At 37.7% G+C, this 23,128-nt stretch overlaps 1 protein-coding gene and 1 long non-coding RNA gene across 6 annotated transcripts; both read left to right on the top strand.

Annotated features, from left to right (window-relative positions):
• The first annotated feature begins 4,560 nt into the window (after positions 1–4,560).
• LOC136240048 (uncharacterized) lies at positions 4,561–15,895 on the top strand. 2 transcript variants are annotated; one of them, XM_066030863.1, is made up of 3 exons: positions 4,561–4,931; positions 14,406–14,491; positions 14,550–15,895. In XM_066030863.1, exons 1-3 carry the CDS (start codon positions 4,595–4,597, stop codon positions 14,553–14,555), a joined length of 429 nt encoding a protein of 142 aa, XP_065886935.1. In that variant the 5' UTR covers positions 4,561–4,594; the 3' UTR covers positions 14,556–15,895. The 2 variants fall into 2 exon arrangements, with proteins under 2 accessions (XP_065886935.1, XP_065886933.1); XM_066030861.1 differs by having other exon boundaries at positions 14,406–15,895.
• A 1,188-nt stretch (positions 15,896–17,083) lies between these two features.
• LOC136240528 (uncharacterized) lies at positions 17,084–19,379 on the top strand. Of its 4 annotated transcripts, none has more exons than XR_010693863.1 (10): positions 17,084–17,861; positions 18,008–18,051; positions 18,102–18,277; positions 18,327–18,383; positions 18,438–18,622; positions 18,662–18,812; positions 18,863–18,943; positions 18,995–19,082; positions 19,136–19,204; positions 19,256–19,379. It is a non-coding gene; the product is annotated as an uncharacterized lncRNA (long non-coding RNA). The 4 variants fall into 4 exon arrangements; XR_010693864.1 differs by having other exon boundaries at positions 17,089–17,861; positions 18,514–18,622; positions 18,673–18,812; XR_010693862.1 differs by having other exon boundaries at positions 17,089–17,861; positions 18,327–18,387; positions 18,673–18,812.
• Positions 19,380–23,128: the final 3,749 nt, after the last annotated feature.

The raw sequence follows: 23,128 nt of genomic DNA, 5'->3' as shown, positions 1-23,128 counted from the left end.
TTTTGCTTGTAGCTGAACTCTCTACAGGGTGATTTGTTTCTAGCTTATCTCTCTACAGGTTGATTTGTGTGTAACTGATCTCTCTACAAGCTGATTTGTTTGTAGCTGAACTCTCTGCAAAGTGTTTTGTTTGTAGCTGACCTCTCTTCAGGGTGATTTGTTTCTAGCTGATCTCTCTACAGGGTGATTTTTTTGTAGTTGATCTCTCTTCAGGGTGATTTGTTTCTAGCTGATCTCTCTACAGGGTGATTTTTTGTAGCTGACCTCTCTTCAGGGTGATTTGTTTCTAGCTGATTGCTCTACAGGTTGATTTGTTTGTAGATGAACTCTCTACAGGGTAATTTGCTTGTAGCTGAACTCCTTACATTGTGTCTAGTTTGTAGCTGATCTCTCTACAGGGTGATTTGTTTGTAGCTGATCTCTATACAAGTTGATTTGTGTGTAGCTGATCTCTTTGCAGGGTGATTTGTTTGTAGCCGATCTCTCTACAAGGTAATTTGTTTGTAGCTGAACTATCTATAAGGTGATTTGTTTGTAGCTGATCTCTCTGCAGATTGATTTGTTTTAGCTGAACTCTCTACAGGGTGGTTTGTTTCTAGCTTATCTCTCTACAGGTTGATTTGTGTGTAACTGATCTCTCTACAAGCTGATTTGTTTGTAGCTTATCTCTCTGCAGGTTGATTTGTTTCTAGATGATCTCTCTACAGGTTGATTTGTTTGTTGCTGATCGCTCTAAAGGTTGATTTGTTTGTAGCTGAACTCTCTGCAAAGTGTTTTGTTTGTAGTTGATCTCTCTACAAGGTGATTTTTTTGTAGCTGACCTCTCTTCAGGGTGATTTGTTTCTAGCTGATATCTCTTCAGGGTGATTTTTTGTAGCTGACCTCTCTTCAGGATGATTTGTTTCTAGCTGATCGCTCTACAGGTTGGTTTGTTTGTAGCTGAACTCTCTACAGGGTGATTTGCTTGTAGCTGAACTCCTTACATTGTGTCTAGTTTCTAGCTGATCTCTCTACAGGGTGATTTGTTTGTAGCTGATCTCTCTACAAGTTGAATTGTGTGTAGCTGATCTCTCTGCAGGTTGATTTGTTTGTAGCCGATCTCTCTACAAGGTAATTTGTTTGTAGCTGAACTGTCTATAAGGTGATTTGTTTGTAGCTGATCTCTCTACAGGTTGATTTGTTTTAGCTGAACCCTCTACAGGGTGATTAATTTGTAGCTGAACTCCTTACATTGTGTGTAGTTTCTAGCTGATCTCTCTACAGGGTGATTTGTTTGTAGCTGATCTCTCTACAAGTTGATTTGTGTGTAGCTGATCTCTCTGCAGGTTGATTTGTAGCCGATCTCTCTACAGGGTAATTTTTTTGTAGCTGAACTGTCTATAAGGTGATTTGTTTGTAGCTGATCTCTCTGCAGGTTGATTTGTTTTAGCTGAACTCTCTACAGGGTGATTGCTTGTAGCTGAACTCCTTACATTGTGTCTAATTTCTAGCTGATGTCTCTACAGGGTGATTTTTTGTAGCTGAACTCTCTACAGGGTGATTTGTTTCTAGCTTATCTCTCTACAGGTAGATTTGTGTTGATTTGTTCATTGCTGATCGCTCTAAAGGTTGATTTGTTGTAGCTGAACACTCTGCAAAGTGTTTTGTTTGTAGCTGATCTCTCTAAAGGGTAATTTGTTTGTAGCTGAACTCTCTCCACAGTGACTTGTGTGTAGATGAATTCTGTGTAGCTGAATTCTCTACAGGGTGCATGACTTATTTATAGCTGAACTTTCTTCAGTGTGACTTGTAATGTTCTGAATCTCTATAGTGATATATTTGCTTAACTTTCCACATGGTAACTTGCTTCTTGCTGAACTGTCTATAAGATTAACTGTTTGCAGCTGAACTCCCTACAGAATAACTTGTGATGTAATAAAATTCTATAATGGAGTAAATAAATTAGCCGAATGCTCTATTAGGGTGACTGTTCTATTAGAGTATATCGATCTCGCATTTACTACACGGAGTTGGCTTTCGAATTATAACTCAGTGGTTTGTAATCCGATTCTTCTGTACTACTGCAAGGACTTTCTATGAAGATTATTCCAGCTATACACCGATTTTCAGCTCATTGCTCTAAGCGGTTTGCCTAGTGGGCGTGAAAACTAATACTTTTTTTATTCATAAAAATCGATCGCGTAATTGTGACACAGGTTGGGTTTTGTGTCATATCTCCATGGTCTTTATCTCGATTTCTTTCAAACCACCAAAAGGCACTCCCACGATAGTTACTCCATCTACATAGCAATTTTCAACTCATTCCATGAAGCGGTTTACCCTGTAGGCGTGACAACAAATCGATCTTGTTTTACGCGAATAATCGGTCATAACTCCTTAACCATTCATCGGATTTGTACCAAATTTGATGCTAGGATTCGCCGTTGGACTCCCTTTCTGTGTGCTAAATTTCAAGGCGATCGGAGTACGCGTTTGCCTGTTATAGCAATTTTTGCAAGTGTGCGAAAAGACGAAGAAAAAAAAAAAAAACCAAGAAAAAAAGCGAAACTTTGGCAGCTCGTATCTCGGAAATGGCTGGAGCGATTTCCTTCAAATTTGGAATGTAGACTCCCCTGTCTGGCGGGCAACTGTGTAGCAAATTTGGTTCCAATCAGATAAGTGATCACCGAGATACAAAGGTGTGAAAATGACGTTTTCGTTCTTCCTGTCAATATACTCACGGGTGTGGCGCGCCGGCTTCTTGGGCCGCACGACACACTACCGTGTGTCTTGATATGTGACCGGATTTCATATAACAAGGCTTCCACACACACAAAATCAAACTTACGACTTTACCAGAAATGGATTGCTGGTCTAATACACTATCATATTTAACACTGTACTTCCTTCAGCACTAGCAAGTCTGGTTTCTGTAGCAGCTTTCTTCCGACCCTGTCAAAGCCACGAGTGTGAGATTGGCACCATTAAATGGCCATGGCTTTGTGATAATGGTGTGTACAGAGATGCCAAGGTTCACAATCACTTAGGAGTGAGATTTCCCCAACTAGATGTAATTTACAATTAACATGCAACAGAGCAGAGCCTCCATTGTTATCTTAGGAAGGCTCTGCACAAGTTAGCTACCATGCACAAAGCAACATAGAGTAACTGTCATTTACAGGATGTAATGGTGAATGGATAATAGCTGGTAGTTGCCATAATACATAAACAAATTAATGCATCTATTATATTAGTGCAGTTGGATAGCTAAACTACTTTTCCTCAGATTCAGCTGCAGTCATGTCACTTCATGGCCAGCTCTAAGTTTTAGATAGAACCCATCACACAATGAATGGTAGTACTGCCACACAGTCCATCCTTGTAATCCCGCCAAACTCGATCTAATGCCTACTTTAGTGCTATTTATAACTTAAATGTTTAAAAATAGAAGCAAGCGCCTATAAGTATAAATACTGTATTCAGTTATAAGCGCATGTAGTTAGACTTGGAACTTGTAATGCACCTATCAATGTTAAACCCCACTACCTCCTCGGGCTTACTAAGAGATTAGTGGGGGATTTTCGCCGATTTCATCAGAAATTTTGCCCCACTAGTAGGGCATTTGACCGTTCGAAATTTTAGGCGTTTGCTTTAGCCATAGATAATATAGCTACCTACTAGTAGGTAGCTATATTATCTATGTTTTAGCTTGCGAGCTATAAGAATTGATCTGGTTCCTAAAGTTTATTCCAGCGATACTACATGGAGATTTGACCACTAGTTGTTCCCCAGTAGGTGGAGAATTTGATTTTTCAAAAAGTCAAATCCCCACCATTTCCCCCACTACGCCCGGGAGGGGGGAGGTGGGGGATAACATTGATAGGTACATAATTGATGGAGCTTGTAATTGATGGCAAATGTTGAAGAAGAGTATACCCACTCTGCAATGCGTGAGATTAGCAGTTCCATGCGTGTGAGCGTGAGATTGCATGCAGTTGAGTGAGACTCACGCCCAATGCGTGAGACTTGGTATGTCTGTGTGTAGTGAGCTGGGACTTCACAGAGAGCTCGCCAATAGTGTTCTCAGTCAATTTGGAGTAATTTGAGGGCCATGGAGGGCCATGGAGGGCCATGGAGAGCCCAAACTTGGCCTCTGGATTCCAATCGTCTTCTTACTCCATTTTATACCCGTATATTAAGACCACCGTCCACCCCTACCCTCCCACCCTATTACTACCATCTGTGATATTATTACCCGCTCGAAAAAAGCTGCTCAAAACAGGGCAAATTTTGGGTATCAGAAATGTATACACCCACTCAGTGATAGCTAGTGAACAGATGAACAATTGGTGCAAATTTTGTTTGCACAGCTGTAGGCACTGGGAAGTTATTACACAATGATTCCTTAAAATCGCCATATCTCCTAACAAAGCTTTGTGCGTCGAAGCCTTGTTTTGTCAAATTCAGTCACATATACTCACAGGTGTGGCGCGCCGGCTTCTTGGACCGCACGACACTCTACCGTGTGTCTTGATATGTATCGATCCTTAAATCTTTCGGGGGCCTAAATCGCAAGAAAAATTTATGGTAACCCCCTCCGCTGGTGGGTCAAGATATGGCCGCTAATGGACCCTCTCAGTTTTGTCCCGAGTACAACGCATTATTGGATATGACAGAGGATCTATGTAACGCACTACCGATCAGTGAACTGTTCCCAGGTTTATTAACTGAACGAGTCATCGATTTTGACAACAAAGAGGAGCTGTGCTGCGAGAAGACAAGGAAAAGGATTGTTGAAAAGTTTATTGAAAAGTATCTCATCCCAGAACTATCAGTGGGAGAAACTAAACAATTTAAAGGGTTCATGTCTGTAATGAAGCGTTCAGAAAAGTGTGATTTTTTAGTAGAACGGATGGAGGAACGGATAAACTGTCATCAGTATCATTTACCAGGTGAATTGTGTGTTTGAAATTCCATGAATTCTCAGGTCACTGCGAGGGTCATCATTGGGCGAGCCCCACACGACCTCAGCAACTCGCTCAGCGATAGATCGTTTCAGCATCCATTGTTCATTACATGGCAAGTTAACAATTAAATATGAAAAACAAACCTTTCAAATTGTTAAGTGTCACAAAAGACCCTGAGACTTCTTGTCATCGTCAATGCCATGGATGAAAAATTAATGGCATGTAGCTAGATTACTGCTGGGGCTTCCTTATTTGTAATTTTCATTGTCAATACCACAGCAAAGTTAACAGCATAGATTACTGGACTTCCTTATTTTAGATTACTGAGCTATATTGGATGTACATGTTAGCACTTTACTTCATGCAGTCTTTATATTTATGAATGGATGATCATAGGCAGCAAAGGAGGGAACTGTATAGAATGCATCCACATAAACAACCAAGCTGTGATAATACGGTGCAGCCATTATAAGTGGTGAAAAAGTTGTGAAATCAAAGGTGGCAGCCAAGAAATGGCTGCAATATATAAGGCCACTCCAATTTGTTTTTATGTTTCTGGTCATTTGAAGTTTAGTTTTAGATGCAGGCGGGCGGAATTCAGCAACAAAGCAACAATGAAATGACTGCTCAATTAGAGTATTTTTGTGATTTATTGACTGTTCTATTAGAGTATATTGATCTGTACTATGCACTATGCCCATCTCTTGCAGGTTTTCACTAAATTATTATACTTAAGCAGTTTGATTTAGCATCTTTGTTGCAGCCCAATATTTGTTTCTGAAATCTGACTTTAAAAAATCTGATGCAGGCATTTTCCCCATGTATTTCTGAAATCTTACATTCTCCAAAAAAGGATGCGGGCGGTGGACCAATTGGAGTGGCCTAATCTTAAATTTTTAATATTGGCTATATGTATTTATTTTCATTAACATCATTGCAGCCATTTCTTGGCCGCCACTGTTGATTTCACAACATTTTTCACCCAAAGACTGTACCATTTTTTCACAGCTTGGCTGTTTTGTGTGGATTTCACTTAGTTTGTACCTTATTTCACTTAGTTTGCCTATGGGTGACTTTGGGGTTTGTTTTTACTCACATTCTATATAGACACAATCATGATTACTGAAGACAGGCTTGTAAGCTAGAATATTCATTTATAAAGTATATATAAATTAAGGATAAACAACCAAGATAGCGGTCGTTTAGGATGTGGATGTTAGGTATGGAGGTGTCTGGTTCAAATCCTGGTAAATTTTTTGGTGTTGTACACCTTTTTTTATCCTGCGGTGACTGCCCTATTGGAGTATCTCAATCCCACGATTTTACACGTCCTTACTGAGTGTTTGCTTTATAACTCTGTAGATTTACTTCCATACCATCAAAAGGCACTGCTACTTTGGTCAGCCCCAATTCTTAAGTTATTCCCATACTCGGTTTACCTGTAACTGTGAGCAAAGTTTGATCTTTTATGCAAATACACATTCATTACTCCATGGATATTTATCAGATTCATAGCACCTTTGATACATTCTTCATTTACACCGAAGTTTGCGGCAATCGAGTCACACATTTACATTTTATAACAATCTTTGCAATGTGTGCGAAAAGAAATTGAAGCCCTCAAGACCCCCATGGTTTAAGAAGAAAAAGAACGAAGAAAAAACTAATATCTAGATTTGAACATTCATATTACTGATGCAAATTCAATGTGCGTCCTACCCTACCTGGCAGACAGCTATAATGCAAAAATGGTGTGCTGTGGAGAAGGGGCAATAAAGCTATGCATGCATGAAAATGCTGTTTTCTTTCTTCCTGTCAGTATACTCATAATGTGGTGTGCTGGCTTTCTTGGCCGCACGACACACTACTGTATGTCTTGATCATAGGAATGCTGAACACCAGAACAGTAAAAAGAAGAAAACAGAAATAATATGTGAAGGAGACATGCAACTGAAACTGATTACTGCCAACCACAACTTGTAGCATTTTTTTTTGCTGCATTATGGATAGGTTCTGGTTCCCTGCCAAAACCAGTATAGTGTATCAAAGTATATCCTTCAAAAAAAATCTCTTAAGTTGTCCACCCCTGCATTTGACCTGCATTATCAAACAGTGCAATAGTACTGTGTAGTAGGCAGCACCACCAAAAAGCAATGAAACAAGCTACATCTACAATCCAGCCTGCTGAAATTACAGATAACTCTCGTGACCACCAGCTGCATTGAAACCATATGATCATGCATTACCACAATTGAATGCCAATACAGTAGTGGAGAAAGAAATAGGACACAAAGGAGGACAAAGGTAAGTCCACAATGTATGCACTGCAGCTGCTGCAGTTGGCAAAAAGGCACATCTAGGACTGAAGAAATGTCAAACAGTGAAAGAAATCAAGCCTATAGCATTAACCATAGTCGAGTTATGCTTGGCTGGAGGCATCATTTAGCCAATTAATAGAAAATTCAGTTAAACAGGAAACTTTCAAAATTCCATAGAAATGTGTTGGAATGATTTGGAATCACTCTGAAGGCATTTTTTGGGCTTCGTTATGCCTAACCAATACTTTCATGTTGTAATGAAGGAAAAGTAAGGTTGATTTTTGGTTGCCCAAACCTCCATGAACCCTACTATACAGTAGTACTGTACTGTATGATTGACAACAAGTATACAAATATAGAATTGTTTGAAATAATCCTGACCCAATTAAGATAATTATCTGTTGTTGATCTTAAGTTAAATTTTATTGCAACTACATGCTTTATGCACTATAATATCAATCCCAATGATTTTGTACTGAAACAAACATGTTTTCATGTTATATCATCTTTGTGTGCCTGAATAGACCATATTAAATGTATGGGATATTTTAAAGCCATTCGTATCAACACACATTCATAAAACAGTTCTGTGTTTAAAGGGCTTTACAGTTGGGGCAGCTAACACATGTAGCAAGAGCTATTTAGGAAGGAAAAGAGAACAGGTGAACATAAACTGACTATCATCAAGTATAGTAGTACTGTATTGTATTGTATTGTATCGTATTGTATTAGTGCTTTACAGTGACCAGCACTGAAGGTCTGACAGCAACATGTGCTGCAGCCTTAGGATTACCTAACCTAATTTCAAGGACTTAGACTTAGTGACTTATAGCTGAAAAGGTGCAACAGAAAAGGGGCCAATTCCTATTATATGCCTGTATAATAGGAATTGTGGAGGTTTGTGCTTTCTTGCCCCAAAATATCACAGAAAAGTCAGCCTCACATTTCCTTCATAATGGCTTGCCAGCAATTGTTAGGCATATAGCCAAGCCCATAAATGCCTTCAGAGTGACTCTTAACTCTTCCAACAAGTTTCTATGACATTTTAAACATATTTAACTGAATTTGACTAACTAATTGCTGCCTTCATCCAAGCATAACTCAACTATTTTAAAGGGTATAGGTTTGATTTCTTTACTGTTTGATGTTGCTTTGTCTATCAACGTGCTTTTTGTCAATTGCACAGCTATGATACATGTATCATGGACTTACTTTTATACATCTTTATGTTCCATTTCTTCTCCACTATCGTGCAGCGGTTTAATAGGCAGAAATGCTTCAGTGCTTTTAATTTCCGATGTTTGACTGGATGGATTGCAGAGGCACTTCTCAGACTGTTCTTCACTTGTAATTTCCATAGCTACTGGATTGATTGCAGAGACATCTCTTGTATTGGTCTTTGCTTTTAGATATGTATAATGGGTGGAATATAGCTGAAATTGAAGTGGAATGTTCACATCTTATTTCAGTAATTGATGGCTGGGGCATAGTCTCATGTGGCCAGACTGCTTTTTTTCTGTTGTGAATGAAGGTTGGCAGGAAAAGGGTCTGGTGTAACTCCAATACCGTACGGAAGAAAACTTAGGCGGTAAAAACTTTGGCGAATCCCACAATCGGACATTTGGCGGATAAAAAGTTTGGCGAATTTACTAGACAATAAACTCTAATTGATGCACTCGTGCAGCAACACGAGGCGATGTCGACGGTTTCGTTTTCTGTGGACTCTATGATACGCGGATACCATGAGTATATGCTCATTTGGGAGAGCCCTAGTGTTGGAGAGAGGTTAGCCTGTGAGCGGGAGCCTGGAAATGCTCATGATACGCACGCCGTGGCGATAAAGAAAGTCATCGATGGTGAAATTAAAATAGTTGGGCACATTCCCAAAAATATTTCTGCAATATGTTCCATATTCATTAGACGTGGTGGCAATGTTATGTGCCAGGTAGCTGGGGCTCGCCGATATTCGTCGGATTTGGTACAAGGTGGGTTGGAAATACCTTGTATTCTCAAGTTCGTTGCAGCAAATCAAAAGGAAGTTACCAAGACTATACGCCTGTTAGAGTCGGCATTAAATATCGAAAAAGTCACAATTAATTTCACTGCAAGTCCAGCTGATAGTGGGGATTCACCTCAGGCCTCATGCTCTACTATGAATAACAATCGTGATGTCACTAGTGGCGCGGCTAACCACGAAAGAGTGGAGAAGGACGAAGATAACTCAATGGACAAAGCTGATGGGCGCGATTTATCTCAAGCCTCATGCTCTACTCTTGCTGTCAGTAATGGTGGGGAAAGCCACAGAACTAAAGATAACTCAATGGACATGATGATAGATCTAACAGAAAGCACTAATTCACCACCTTCCAAAAAGCAAAAACTTTTTGATGCTGAGAATATTATCATGGGAGTAGAGCTGACAGATGCAGAGATAAATTATGGCCAACGTTTACTAAAGGAAAAGCATCCGAAGGTTAATTGATTGCGCACAACTTTATATCAGTGTAGAATGCAAGATGGTGAAAACAGTGTTCAAGTTGTTCACTGCCCTTCAAGATTTCACTGGATAACTGTTACCACCATAAACTGCAAGGCTAATGAAGTGAGGGTGTTTGATTCTTTATTTTCCTACTGTGACAAGCAGACCATTTCAATCATTAGAAATCTATATCAGACAGGCTCAGAGGAACTCAAAATCACTATGTGCCGGTGTCAAAAGCAAACTGGGAGCAAAGATTGTGGGTTGTTTTCTCTCGCATTTGCTGTTGCTTTAGTGTTTAAGTTAAATCCTAGTAAGATAAAGTTTCACCAAAAGAAGATGAGAGGCCATTTGGTGGACTGTTTCACAAAGAAAGTTATGACGCCATTTCCATGCAAATGATTTCATTACAGTTGTCTCTTAAATTAACAATGATTTTATTTGATTACATTCTGATCACCAATAATAATAATGACATGTATAATGGTTATTACAATCAATCAATGCTTATAAACTATAGCTGACAACTAAATACATGAAGCAATTCCAGTTTCCTTAAAACCATTGATTATGATTTCTGGCTTGTTTTTAACATAGTTACAAGCAGATTCTATCCAAGCTGCACTAAGTGGTTTAACGGTACTCATTTTTAGGTCAATAATCTTCTGTTGACCTTCTTGACGTTGCCGGAGTACTTGACATGCATACCAAGACTGGAATTCCGTACAAAGCTGATTTTTCACAGCTTTATTAACACTAACATCAAGTGGCTGTAATCGATCGGTACAGTTAGGTGGAACAAACACCACATTAATGTTGTTCTGATCTAGCTGGGTAAGAAAAGCTGAGGTACACTGGGCCTTAAAGTTATCAAAAAATCACTAAGGCTGGATAGTCAATGGCCAGGCCAAGACTCTGCCTCTTTTCAGTAATATACTGGAGTAGGACATTATCAACGTATTCTTTCATAGTGTCTTCATTAGACCAGTGATTAATGGAATATGTTATGTGCCATTTCTCAGGGAAACTGTGCTTCGGTAAGCAACGTGGAGTTTTCCCCTGATATATAATCTGAGGTGGCAAGAGATCACCAGTAAGAGATAAAGCTAAAACAGCAGTGAGCTGCCTTTTGTCATCCTTTCCCACTGCTTCTACCCTCTTAGCTCCTTTAGCTTCCATTGTCCAGTCAGAGGATGGTACAATGCTTAACCCAGTTTGATCAAAGTTGATGATCAGGTCAGCTGGAATTTCATCCATTGTTATTACTTGCTTGATTTCTAGCAAATAATCTTCCTTTACTGCAGCAAAGTTTTCAACAGTCACTTTTGCCTTTGTGGTCGCCTTGCGCTTAACGTAACCCATTCTGTGAAGCAAATATTGTGCCCAGCCTTTATTGAGATCTACTCTTGACAGCATATCTGCATTTTCATGCATCAAAATTCCTTCTGCAGAAGCTATGACCACTGTGGTATTGATACTAGTGCCAGTGGACCTCAGGTATTGAATGTATTCTCTAACCTGCTGATCTAGGTCCTCTCCTATTTTCAGCGGACGTCCGTTCTTTTTCGTTGTGAACCTTGCAAAATCCTCTACACTTGGAATGTCTCCCTCAACACGTAGCTGTCCCTTATAGAGGTCTTTTAGTCGACGAACAGATGTTTCTTTGAGCGGGGGCAGCTCAGCTTTCCGGCGGTATTCTGTGGCAAAGTACCTGATGGCAGCTGTAGTTCCATACTCGGCAGCTCTTCGGGCTATCATCAGCTTTTGCGCATCTGTTAGCATCTGATAAGGTCCTCTACAGGGCTTTTTTCCATCTGGTTTTTCCTCAAGTTTTTCAGTTACCGTCTTGTTGGCACTAGAAATCGCACCAGGCGGAACTGACGAACTCAAAGGCCCTTGGGGATCGGGTAGGTTAGTACTCGAAGATGACACAGAGTCACGCTTGGTACGTTTGTAGTAATTTAAGATTGACATAGCCATTTTGTCACTCCTGTTCGACACTCGGTTCGACACGCTTCCGCAGAGTGCTCATTCACGTGATTGCCTGTAAGTTGGTGAAAAAAAACTTTGGCGAATTGCTATTGATTCGCCAAATTCACCAAAGTTTTTTACCGCCAAAGTTTTCTTCCGTACGGTAGTTGTTTGGTTCCATCACTCAAAAAGAGAGGATAAGGCAATCTGGCCATGCGAGTAGAGCTGGAGCCCATGGTTTGGCCAGTCCAACCACTTTTCAGCTACTTGAATATTGTGAAAAGATCAAGACACTCTAATAGAACAGTGACCGCGATATACTCTAATAGAACAGCCATCACAATACTTTAATAGGGTGTTTGGCAGAATATAGCCACTGTCCTAATTACACTACTTGATCTAAGCTAGTATAGCTATGTTGTACTTTTCCAAAAGTTCCATTGAATTATCTGCATGATGTTGCACTAATTGTTCATTTATGTCTTGCATTAGCAATTACAATCAAAATTGCTTCCAATTCTCAAAGAACTAAACATTCACTTTAAGAAACATCGTGGAAGTAAAATAATCAGCTAGACATGAAATTGAAGTAATTGTACAATAGCACAAAGTTACCAGGATATATTCTTGATGTAAACAAAAAAGGAGAAAGAGACTGCATGTATAAAATAGTCTCCAAATATATAATGCCATTTCAGATCAACTATTTTCACAAATTTGTCTGGGAGAGCATGCCCATGGATCCCCCTAGGTTCATATATCATATGAAAATAACCTTTGATTGCATGACCTCCTTGGATGGCCTGACCACTCAAAATCTCTGGACTCCAGCCATGTAGTCAGAGCATGTGTTAGTCATGCAATTGATTTTTGCAATGTATTGATGCCATTCGTTTCAATGATGTGGTATGTGATGGTTTACCAATGATGAATTGTTATTTCAAAAAAGTGGGACCGTAGAAACAAAAGGCGATGAAACCAAAAGGCAATGAAACCAAAAGGCAATGAAACCAGGGAGGTCATCTACAGCTATACTAGTGGACAAACGTATAATCCGTACTTTGGTCATGGCAATGCTATTGACAGGCTGTATAACACTGAAGTAGTGAATAAATGACCCCTACTATTTTTATGACCCGTACTCATTTGTAATACTTGTAATGCTATACCAATGAGTGATCACTGAAATATTTATATGGAGGGTATGAAAACATTTATTGGTTTTATACTTCCTATTAAGCTCCAAATAATCACACTTTTTTTTAGCAGTGCATGTAACTTAATTTCACTGCTCCCACAGTTTAATTTCTTTACTAACCAGCAATGGTCATTTCTATAACATAGAGAAGACCTGATGGTCCTGTCAAATAGAGTTCTAAAACTTACCCGATTAATCAACCAGTTATTGTTAATGAATTCAGTTATCAGTTTTTTTCTCATAACCAGATAACCAAGATCTCTAGCTAATATTTTACTCAAAATGTATGGTTTGGGTACTCTTTTCATTGGTGTCACACTTGTTGTAGGGTTTAGCTTTACATATAAAGGCTTCCCTCATCCTAGGAGAGAATGTCTATTTCCCCGCACATTGGTAATGATGCCATCTGATTCCGTGATAGACAACTACTACAGGACACATTAAATGGAGTATATATGCACAAATATGCAAGTTGATGAAATGAGCTTCTAGCTACAGCCATTTCTTGTTGCCTATTACTGTACTTCGGCTATGCACTACTAGTATAATACACTATAAATTTTTTGTTAAGTTTAGTTATCTGGATAACCAGCAGTTATGATTTGCCTAGTAACCAGTTATAAAATTTTTCCCAGTTTCACAGCTCTACTGTCAAGTATGATTATCATCTGAAGTGCAATCCTGGTCAGACCCAGATATCATATGCTATGGTAGTAATGTACATGAAGGATTGGGCTTTTTGACCAATGATATTTCCCAATGACCAGTGCCCTTTTTTGTCATGGCAGCTTGGCAATATTGGTTAGACATAATCAAACCCAAATGTGCCTTAAGGGTATACACCCCCTAAGGGTACAGGCTTGATTACTTCACTATCCAATGCTGCTTTGGTCCGAGATGTGCCCATTTGCCAACCACGGCACCTACAATACATGGACCATGTTTAACCTCCTGTTTTTCTTTACCTATCATGTATGTGTTGATTCGTGGGTAGTGCATTATAGTTTCTACCATGTCACAAGGATTGTCCGTAATAACGGGATTGATTGCAGAGAAGCTTCTCATGCAGTTCTTTGTTTGTAACACTATATAATTGGTGGAACATAACCCACATTGCTTTTCATTGATAGTTGGGGCAATTAAATTCTGGCATCATTCTTTCCTTGCATGCACTGATTCACCAGTCCAGTAATGAATTGTGATTGTACTAAAAAGTAATTAAGCAAACAAGTTTACTGAAGAGTTTGAAATTTTGCATTTGACTAGGGATAATAGAAATAAAAAAGTAATGAAACAAGGGAGGCCATCTATACCAGCAGCCATAGTAGTAGACATTTAATTCTTACTTTAGTCACAGATGCAGTATATTATTGACAGGCTGTATAGCTAACTACCGTACTGTATCATTAAATGAGTGTTAGACTAATAGGTAATAAATAATTTTGCTTGTAATTTTAAGTTGACATACCTACTTTTTTGAAATTTAATTGCAGAGACTACACTACCTCATGATGAGACTGCCAAAATAAACAAGACCAGGAAATGTACTAAAGCACTTCACTCAAGTTCAAAAGATAGAGTAATAAGCTTAAGTGTCTCAAAGATCACATTAATTACAAGCATTGTGTTGTTGATAGCTGTAGTTGTGCTACTGTTGTTATTCATGATCTCTGTCATGTTGGAGATAAGAAAAATGTTCCCTGCAGCTTGGCAATGCACCATAATTGACAGCAATGTTATATCTGGAACACATTTTGTTCAAGAGAAAGAGCAAAGTCTGGAAGAAGGCTTATGGATTAAAAAACTAAACCACAGAATAGTGGCTCCAACTATTGTATCCGTATCCAATTTCACAATAAATGACTACATAGAACATTCTTTTGAGTTGTTTGCTTTTGAAAGAGGATATAAAGTGGCTTTTGGTGTTGAAGTTGATAATGACTATTTATATGTATCTGTCCATCCTGTGAGGGGCCCATATGATGATGAGCTACAAGAGTCTGGTTATTGGCCAATGAATGGAGCATTTATAATAGAACTGTTAAACCAACACAGTGACATTGACCATTACAAAATAGTCTACTTGCTAAAGGACAACCTTTGCAGTGAATGTTCGAATAGATTAACAGGAAACACAATTTATTCATTTTTATTACCTTTTGTTTCCCTAAACCAACTAATTGGTAATGCTCAGTATCATGCAAATGGTAACCTATTCCTTAGAATTTCTTATAGCTCTTGTTATCCATGTGTTCACCTTACAGAAGTGATACAAGCATTGATAATTGCATTAGCTTTGGACTTGGCATCTATTTTTGTATTGCTTATGTTTACTGTATTTTGTAGAACCTTAATAAGGAATTCCCACCTTTTCATTAGGTTAAACTTATTATATGTGGTGATATTTGATGTAGCTATAGATACAATAGCATCATTTGTAGTGATGCTGTTGTTGTTCTATTTAAACGACACCATTCATTTCACTATGGAATCACATGTTATCTTTTATCACACTGTCCCTGTAATTTTGTGTGCCACAGAAAGGGCTACTTATTTTCTTGCATCTTCTAGTGTAGTGGACAGCTATCCACATGGAATGAAAGGGTTGGTTATTGTAAGACCATTTTGGCTGTTATTTGCTATAGAGCTCTTCTACAGTAATCCTGTTATAAACCCCATAGTGGTATTATGCATAACCTTTATTACTATCTTTGTTGTAAATGTTTATGGTTTGTTGAGTTTTAAATGACGTGTATAATTAGAAAAAGTTGTAGCAGGTGGATTATATTTCAATTTACACATTGTGTATTATGTTTTTAAAAACTGACAAAACCTGTGCACATCACATATCATTGTAATACATTTGTGTTTATTTATTGAACAATTGTTGTACAATTTTTTTTTTTTTTTTACAGTGAACACCTTGTTAAAGTTACATGTGTTTTCCATTGCTTGATATATATATATAAAACAAAACAGCCTAGCTGTTTCAAGGTGAGGGTGGTGGGGTGGGCACAGACTGGTTCAAAATGGCTGTAGATGATAATTCTGAAGGCACACAGCCAAATAGCAGCTGCATGGTCATGGGGCAGCTTATAGGCTGAAATCTCACAAGATAAATGCAAATCACATCATACTTATCTGTACCAAATGTTTCAATCCAGTCCCTGGGCATCAGAGAGCCATAGACAAGTCTGTCACCAATTTAGGCCATCTGAAAACCTAATGCGACCAACCCATTGTGTGTTATACTTCCCATTGCAGACCCAATGAGTTGAATGCAATAGACTGGAAGTTGTTAGTCTGATGGTGCAGCAACTTTGTGCCTCGCCTTTGACTCTTGCAGCCATATAAGCAATGTGGTTGATTTAATATTTTTGCAGATGCAGCCATGAGCCATTACTACACTTCTCTTGAGCCAGAATTTAAATTAGTTAACATTGTGCATAATCAGTTGAGTAGTATTTCAGATGCATATCATGAGCCATTACTACACTTCTCTTGTTAAATGTTTTTCAGCTTCTTAATAGAGCAATCATTCAAGAAATATTATAGATTTTACCTATGAAACAGGGTGATAGAATCAAATAAACTATACTATAGTGTGGGCATGGAATTTTTTCTTGAAGTAATTGAATATTGAAACAATTCTTTAACCCATTTCACAACAGTAGCCTCAGAAATTGATCCCTTGTTTTGCTGCATGCATGGGCTTTGTAAAACTTAGCAAAGCATATTTTATATCAGCATACTATAGTATGTACAAGTTGAGCTGGATCTTGAAAAACAGCTAAAAATTAAATGTGATTTTTTTCTCAAGAGAGTTAACATTTCAGCCAACCAGATGATAAGATGTGACAGCAAAGGTGTCAACAACAGACTCGCAGTTTGGCTCCATTATAAGTTTGGGAAAGAGCCATAATAGACATTGCACTTTTAAGGCCTCCCATAGGAAATGTATGATGAAAATTTTGATTGGCCGTAGATATTAAAGATTTCAAAATATTTTTAGCAGGTCAAGCAGTGCTACAAATAAACCAAATTTCAAGATCGTGTGTTATTGCAGCCATGAATTATTAAATGTTTTTGAGGATCCAGCTCAACATGTACTTACTATATGTTACAGTATAATTTTAATAATGGATTTCCTCATGCGACTGGCAAACACTGTGAAAAAAGAGGAATATAAGATGGTATATCTAATGGCTTAAACTATACAAATAATCTCAGTATAGTCTTGCATTATACTAACTATCTTATACTTTAGTATAAACCCCATCTTATATTATGGGAAACAGATTATACTTTAGTTTAATACACATTCTTTGTATGGCTTTGTTTACTTAACTAAATGTGATAACTTTTTAGCTTCACCATCAGATCTCATTATTGTCTTATTTTTAGCTTCACCATCTCATTATCACCATCCCATGTGACTTAAGATTTTTTTACTGTACCAAACAAAGTCATGATGATTTTACAATAAGTAGCTACACTTCTGTTAATCACTATATCTAGCTAACTAGCTTCAGTTTATTGTGATAATTTCATACACACACATTTTCATATGGCAAAGCATATAATACCATTATTCAATCTAAGAATCTAGATTTTCTTGCACAGTTAGCACACCTGCAAAACTTCGTAGTAATGCTTGTCTAAAATTGAAGGAGTCAGTGGCGTGCGCATGCGTATTAGGTGCAATTAAGTCGCCATCTTTGTCGCTATTGTTGTATCATAGGCTGTAAATGTGAGTGATATGGTGGTGGCGCTCGGACGGTGTATCTCGCGGAGAGAGTGTGCGCGATCGGCGCCATCGTCCAATGAGCCACGATGATAGTTATGGACCACAACTGTACATCCCTGCTGGCCTGTCACAGTAGTGGTGATGTGGCGCGGCCAAGTGGACAATTCCTTCAATGGCAGCCATCAAAAACAGCTCTAGATGAGTAAGTATTAGACTAAAATGATAGCTTGTACGATAGGTTTAGCCGTATTAAATTGTTTATTGTGTATCGTATGACAATGGCCTGCAAATGATTCAACTTTGGTGTTGCTGTGTACGTATTACATGTTTTATATCCTGTTATCTCAGCTTATGGCGGATGACGAGTGGACACAGTTCATAAGCCATCAAGGGTAAGAGTATGCATGGTCTGCTCTTATGATTTTGTATATTATCTCTTCAGAGGTACAGTTTCTTGTCGAACCTCTTGGTTCTACAGGCTGTCAGCGTACAACATCTGCAGTGTTAGTTTCCTTCAATGGCAGCTGCTTCCTTTAAAGAATCTGGTAGCAACCATGTGTGGACTTTTTGGTTTTTTTCACGGAGTTGTTCAACGTCATCTTCTAATTACTTACAGCTGTAAGTGCATTAAGTCTGATTGTGTTTTTATTCATTTTCTTTTCAATAGGGTAGGAATTACAGACTTGGTCTCAGTTCTAGGAGATTCTTCGTATTGCTAACATCTGTAAGTAAGTACACTGAGAGTGTCCAGTATACATTTATATTTACCTTCGTTTAGGTTTGTGGAAACTGGTCTCATTTCTTCTGGGAACCGGTCTCATTTCTTCATGTTTTTCACTACTTTTTATCAACAGCTGACAGCTGCTATCTCGTCTGGCACTGTAAATGAGTTGAGTGCTTTCAAGAACCTGTTCCATCTTGTTTGTCCTTATTTCACTGACCATGCTCGTATTGCTAACAAAAGTAAGTTCACTGAGAGTATGCAAATTATATTATATTTAGTCTTGTTTCAGTTGTACTTAGTGATTACAAGATTCTTGGACTTGGTTATCAGTGTATCAGATGCTTCTTGTGAGCTTACGTACACATTAGCCCAACAAAGTCACATACTAAGTGGCTGTTTTATGTCTGGTTAGACTCACTAATAACACCTGTAAGTACACCAAGTAATCCAGAATATGAATTATGTTTGCCTCCATTTAGGGTTGTGAGACCTGGTCTTATCAGACTTGTCTTAGTTGTACATGGATTGTCGGTCTCAGTTTTAAAAGATTGTTACAAACTGTAAGTACAATGATTGTTCAGTATACGCATTATATTTACCATCTTTAATAGAGTTGTGGGATCTAGCCGCCGTTCTACATGGTAATGCTAGGTTTCCAGACAAGGTCTCGGTTTTATGAGATTCTTATCGTTACAAACTGTAAGTCCAACGATTGTCCAGAATAAACATTATATTTACCATCTTTGTATTAGAGTTGTGGGACAGTTCTACCAGACGGCTAACAGATTGTCATAGAGTTCTACATAGTGATGATAATACAGGTAATTTGTAATGGAACTTGTGAATTGTATTTACTGTCTTACCTGCTGCAGTTGGATAAAGACTGATAAATGATGAAATTGATTTGATACTGTCATGGCCAAGGAGACATTGATTTACTAGCTGTACCTATTGTGGTTTAACATATTTACAGAATTAAATTCATTACAAATATAATTATAGAAGTTATTTAATTAAGGTAGCCACAGATTATAGGAAAGTAAAAAAGTACAGTAGTATAGTAGCCAATATATGGTTGAAATAGGCTTAGTATAGTCTGATAATACACCGCACTATACTAGTGATTTAATCTCTAATATATGACCATCTTAAATGTATTCAATAAGCTTGTTATAGTAAAGTCCTAATCTATTAATATATACTGTACTATTTCATTCCAATACTAACATAATAAGACTGTTTATATATAGACCTTATTATTCTGAGCTTTTTTCACAGTGAAATGTATGTGTGTGCTTTTTTATCTACCCTACTTATATCGCCATTGGGAAATTAAAGGCCACAGAGTGTCTATTTGTAATGCAAATGCCATCTACAGTGTCCATGCCAAAAAATCCAAACTGTAAAAATAGGTATGGCCTTCAATCCAAAGGTTGTTGCAATGATGTTAATTTTGATCGTGACATCTCTACTGAACAGCAGTCATGTGATCATGATGCTGTCATGATTACAATTTATTGCCATTAACATCATTATAAACATATTTTGGCTAACACGTTTGATTCGAAATGGTGCACTGGGGCACCCATCTCATCTTTGCTGTTTTAACATGGACACTTTATGCTTGAAATTGTAGGTCTACGGGCTTGCTTTTATGTGTCTAGATTATATTTTCTATATTGTGCAGTGTCATTCAAATTAACTTTTACCATTTTAAAGCTTTTTGCACTCTAATACAATAGCGATGAATAGTTTTCATTTTGTATAGAGCTGTTAAAATGTCAGCTTCACTTAATATAAAGTACATTCACAAAACCTATGGAAGTAACACAATGCAATGCAATATTCATAAAATTACACCACAAAAATAGATCATGTGCATTTTGAAGCAGATTTTATATACATAATGTAACTCATCTGTATGTACTGCCTGTCTGGATATTGTATTGCTATTGTTGTTTTATATATATTTTACAAGGCTATAGTTAAGATCACGTTTATTGTAGATGTATATTTCAACTATGGTAAACTTCTGATGTTTGTATGTACTCTTGAATTTTAGATGAGAATCCAGTGCTCATGTAATTAGTTTGCCTGTGCTGTAAAAAAAAAGCTTTCAAGACAGTGTGTGTATGTGTGTTATACTTTGACAAGCTTTGCTGACTTTTCTATGTAATAATCTTCACATACAGCATTGTAGTGTATTTAATTATGATGACACTATAATTATTATACGGTACAATTTATGACATTAGCTATGTACTAACACTATAACCAGTTCAGTGTGGATTCTGAATTTCATCGAATGAAAATGTGTACAAGCATATTTAACTTCTATGCATTTTGCATGGTATGCTGTAAAACACTTCTTTATACAGTAAACTTTCTTCATCAGTCCATCACCTATATTAATCAGTTGTGGTCGAGCAAAACATAGCCACCGGCATTTCATGCTAATGGACAATTTGTCACTAATTTTTCCCAAACCAAAATCATTGAGAAATTTAGTTGAAAATTAAGGACATGGGGCATGAATATAATTGTTGGCTTGTCACAAATAACAGCAGCTGTCACTGTATCACAGTACCATCTGAACAACTTAGATACAAAGAAAGTAAAGGATAGACAATATAAGTCCCTGAAACTGCATGAAACCTAGAAAGTGAAGGAGGAAAACTCCATGCAGAAGTAACGCCTGAAAGCTGTGATGTATAACCTCAAAACTAAAGGATTTCCTTTCATTTAAATTATGAGATTCTGGTACTACATTGATTTCCCAGTGACTGTATTGATAAAATTGAAAGTAAAATCATGTGACGTGTCAATCAAACAATTAGCCATTGCATGGGTCAAACAGTCCTGGAACACCTCAATGATGTCAGCACTTGACTGATCAGATTATGTATTATTCGATTAGAACATTTTCATTACATTACCATCATTGACTTGTTTAGGCCTGCATCAAATATATAATAATTAAAAGCATAATAGGCTGGAGTGCAATGCCAACATTTACAAAAGCGTCTCCAGAAAATTAAAAACAGCATTCAACTGCAAATGGTTCTTTAACTGGTTTCCTTGATATTCTTTTAAGGTCTTATGGGGTAATTGAAGTGTTTAGTATTTACAGATTTAATTTTAAATGTAGAGAACCCACAATAATGCCTGTAGAAAGGAGCAAAGCATTTACATTTTTGTGAACTGACCTACCACTGATGATAGAATTCCCTCAACATTTGTCAGCAGCAGCTAGATAATGCCTAACTACACAATATCATGCATAGATCTTTCACTTGTTACATGCATGCTTATCAGATTGGTTATTTGTGGGTCCCTTTTCTCCAAAATTGTTAAATATACTTAGATACTGACTTACATTTACACATTGTCACACTATGCAATATGGCTATATACAGAGTCTACTGTGTCATCATCATGCTAAGTTCTACATTCTATGTATTGTGTACATAAACTCTACCTATATGGTATTTACTTGCTCTGGGGTGCTGCCACCAGCACATGTTGTTGTAGGACTGTTGAAGAGCCATTTGGTTGTGATAAACCATTTGGTTGTGATAAACCATTCGGTTGTCATAGCTGGGTAAGTAGCTACTGGAGTGAAGTAACAGCGGAGAAACTGTACTGTAATTTACTAATGGAACAGTAGATTTAGAGGAATATATGGAATTGCTCACAATTGTAATGTTGGCCTCTTCAGTAATAAGATTATCGCCAGCATGGGAAATACTAATAGCCTCATTTGTGGGAATGGCCACAAGATCAGGTGGTCCTACTGCAGTGTGAGGTTGACTTGTTACAAGTTTTTTATTTGTACACACTTTATGGTATTCACTCTCATCATGTGACTGGCAGTGGAAGATGAACCTAGTCAAGTCCTGGTAAACCTGACCACAAACACAACAATGCATTTTGTCAGTTTGGTGACATGGCACATGGTCAGCTGGTGTAGAATTGGTTTGTCTGAAAAAACATGTTTTGCAGTTTGGACAATAGTATAATTGCTCCCCAACACAAGAATCAGTTTGTTGGTTTGGGTAAATAAACCCACTCCCACAATTTGTACACTGAATTTTAATCTGTTGATATTCAACTTCTCTGTAGTTGTTATATGAACAGTTGGCCATTGACTGTAGATCTGACAGTTTCACACTCGGCTCTGCTGTAAGTTTACGAGGCAGTTTACTATAGTCTAAAGGAGCAGAGTAATGAGTTATATAACAATCATCTTGTTCCTCTGATGAGGACCTTGCACTAAAGTAAAAAATGTCTTCAGGATTTGTGAAATCAATATTTGCCAATTCTTCAGCATATCTACTCATTGACATATCTAATAATGAATCAGACAACATTCTGAATAGTTATCAATTAAAATTATAATTGCACACACTTTGTAATACTTTGCTGGCAGTCTAGCAAACCACTCAATTCATACATTAGACTTAGTATATACCATACAAGTAAATACAAATTTCATAGTACATGATATCATGGCAGTACCAAAGTGCAACCAACACCGCTACAAGCTGCAAAGTACCAAAGTGCAACCAACGCTGTTGCAAGCTGCAAAGTACGCTTAATAACCTTTGGTTTAATTTCTTTATTGCTACATTAGCCACAAAGCAAAACATTTTCACTTATACACATACGTCACTTACTGTGCTCTTGGTAATACTTTTTCAGTGAACTTTGACCAACTGTGTAGTATTATGAACTGACTGAAAACA

The sequence above is a fragment of the Dysidea avara genome, chromosome 12 (assembly GCF_963678975.1).
Source record: "Dysidea avara chromosome 12, odDysAvar1.4, whole genome shotgun sequence".
Lineage (NCBI taxonomy): Eukaryota > Metazoa > Porifera > Demospongiae > Dictyoceratida > Dysideidae > Dysidea > Dysidea avara.
The sequence above is the reverse complement of the archived record's forward strand: the minus strand, read 5'-3'. Positions and strand labels throughout refer to the sequence as shown.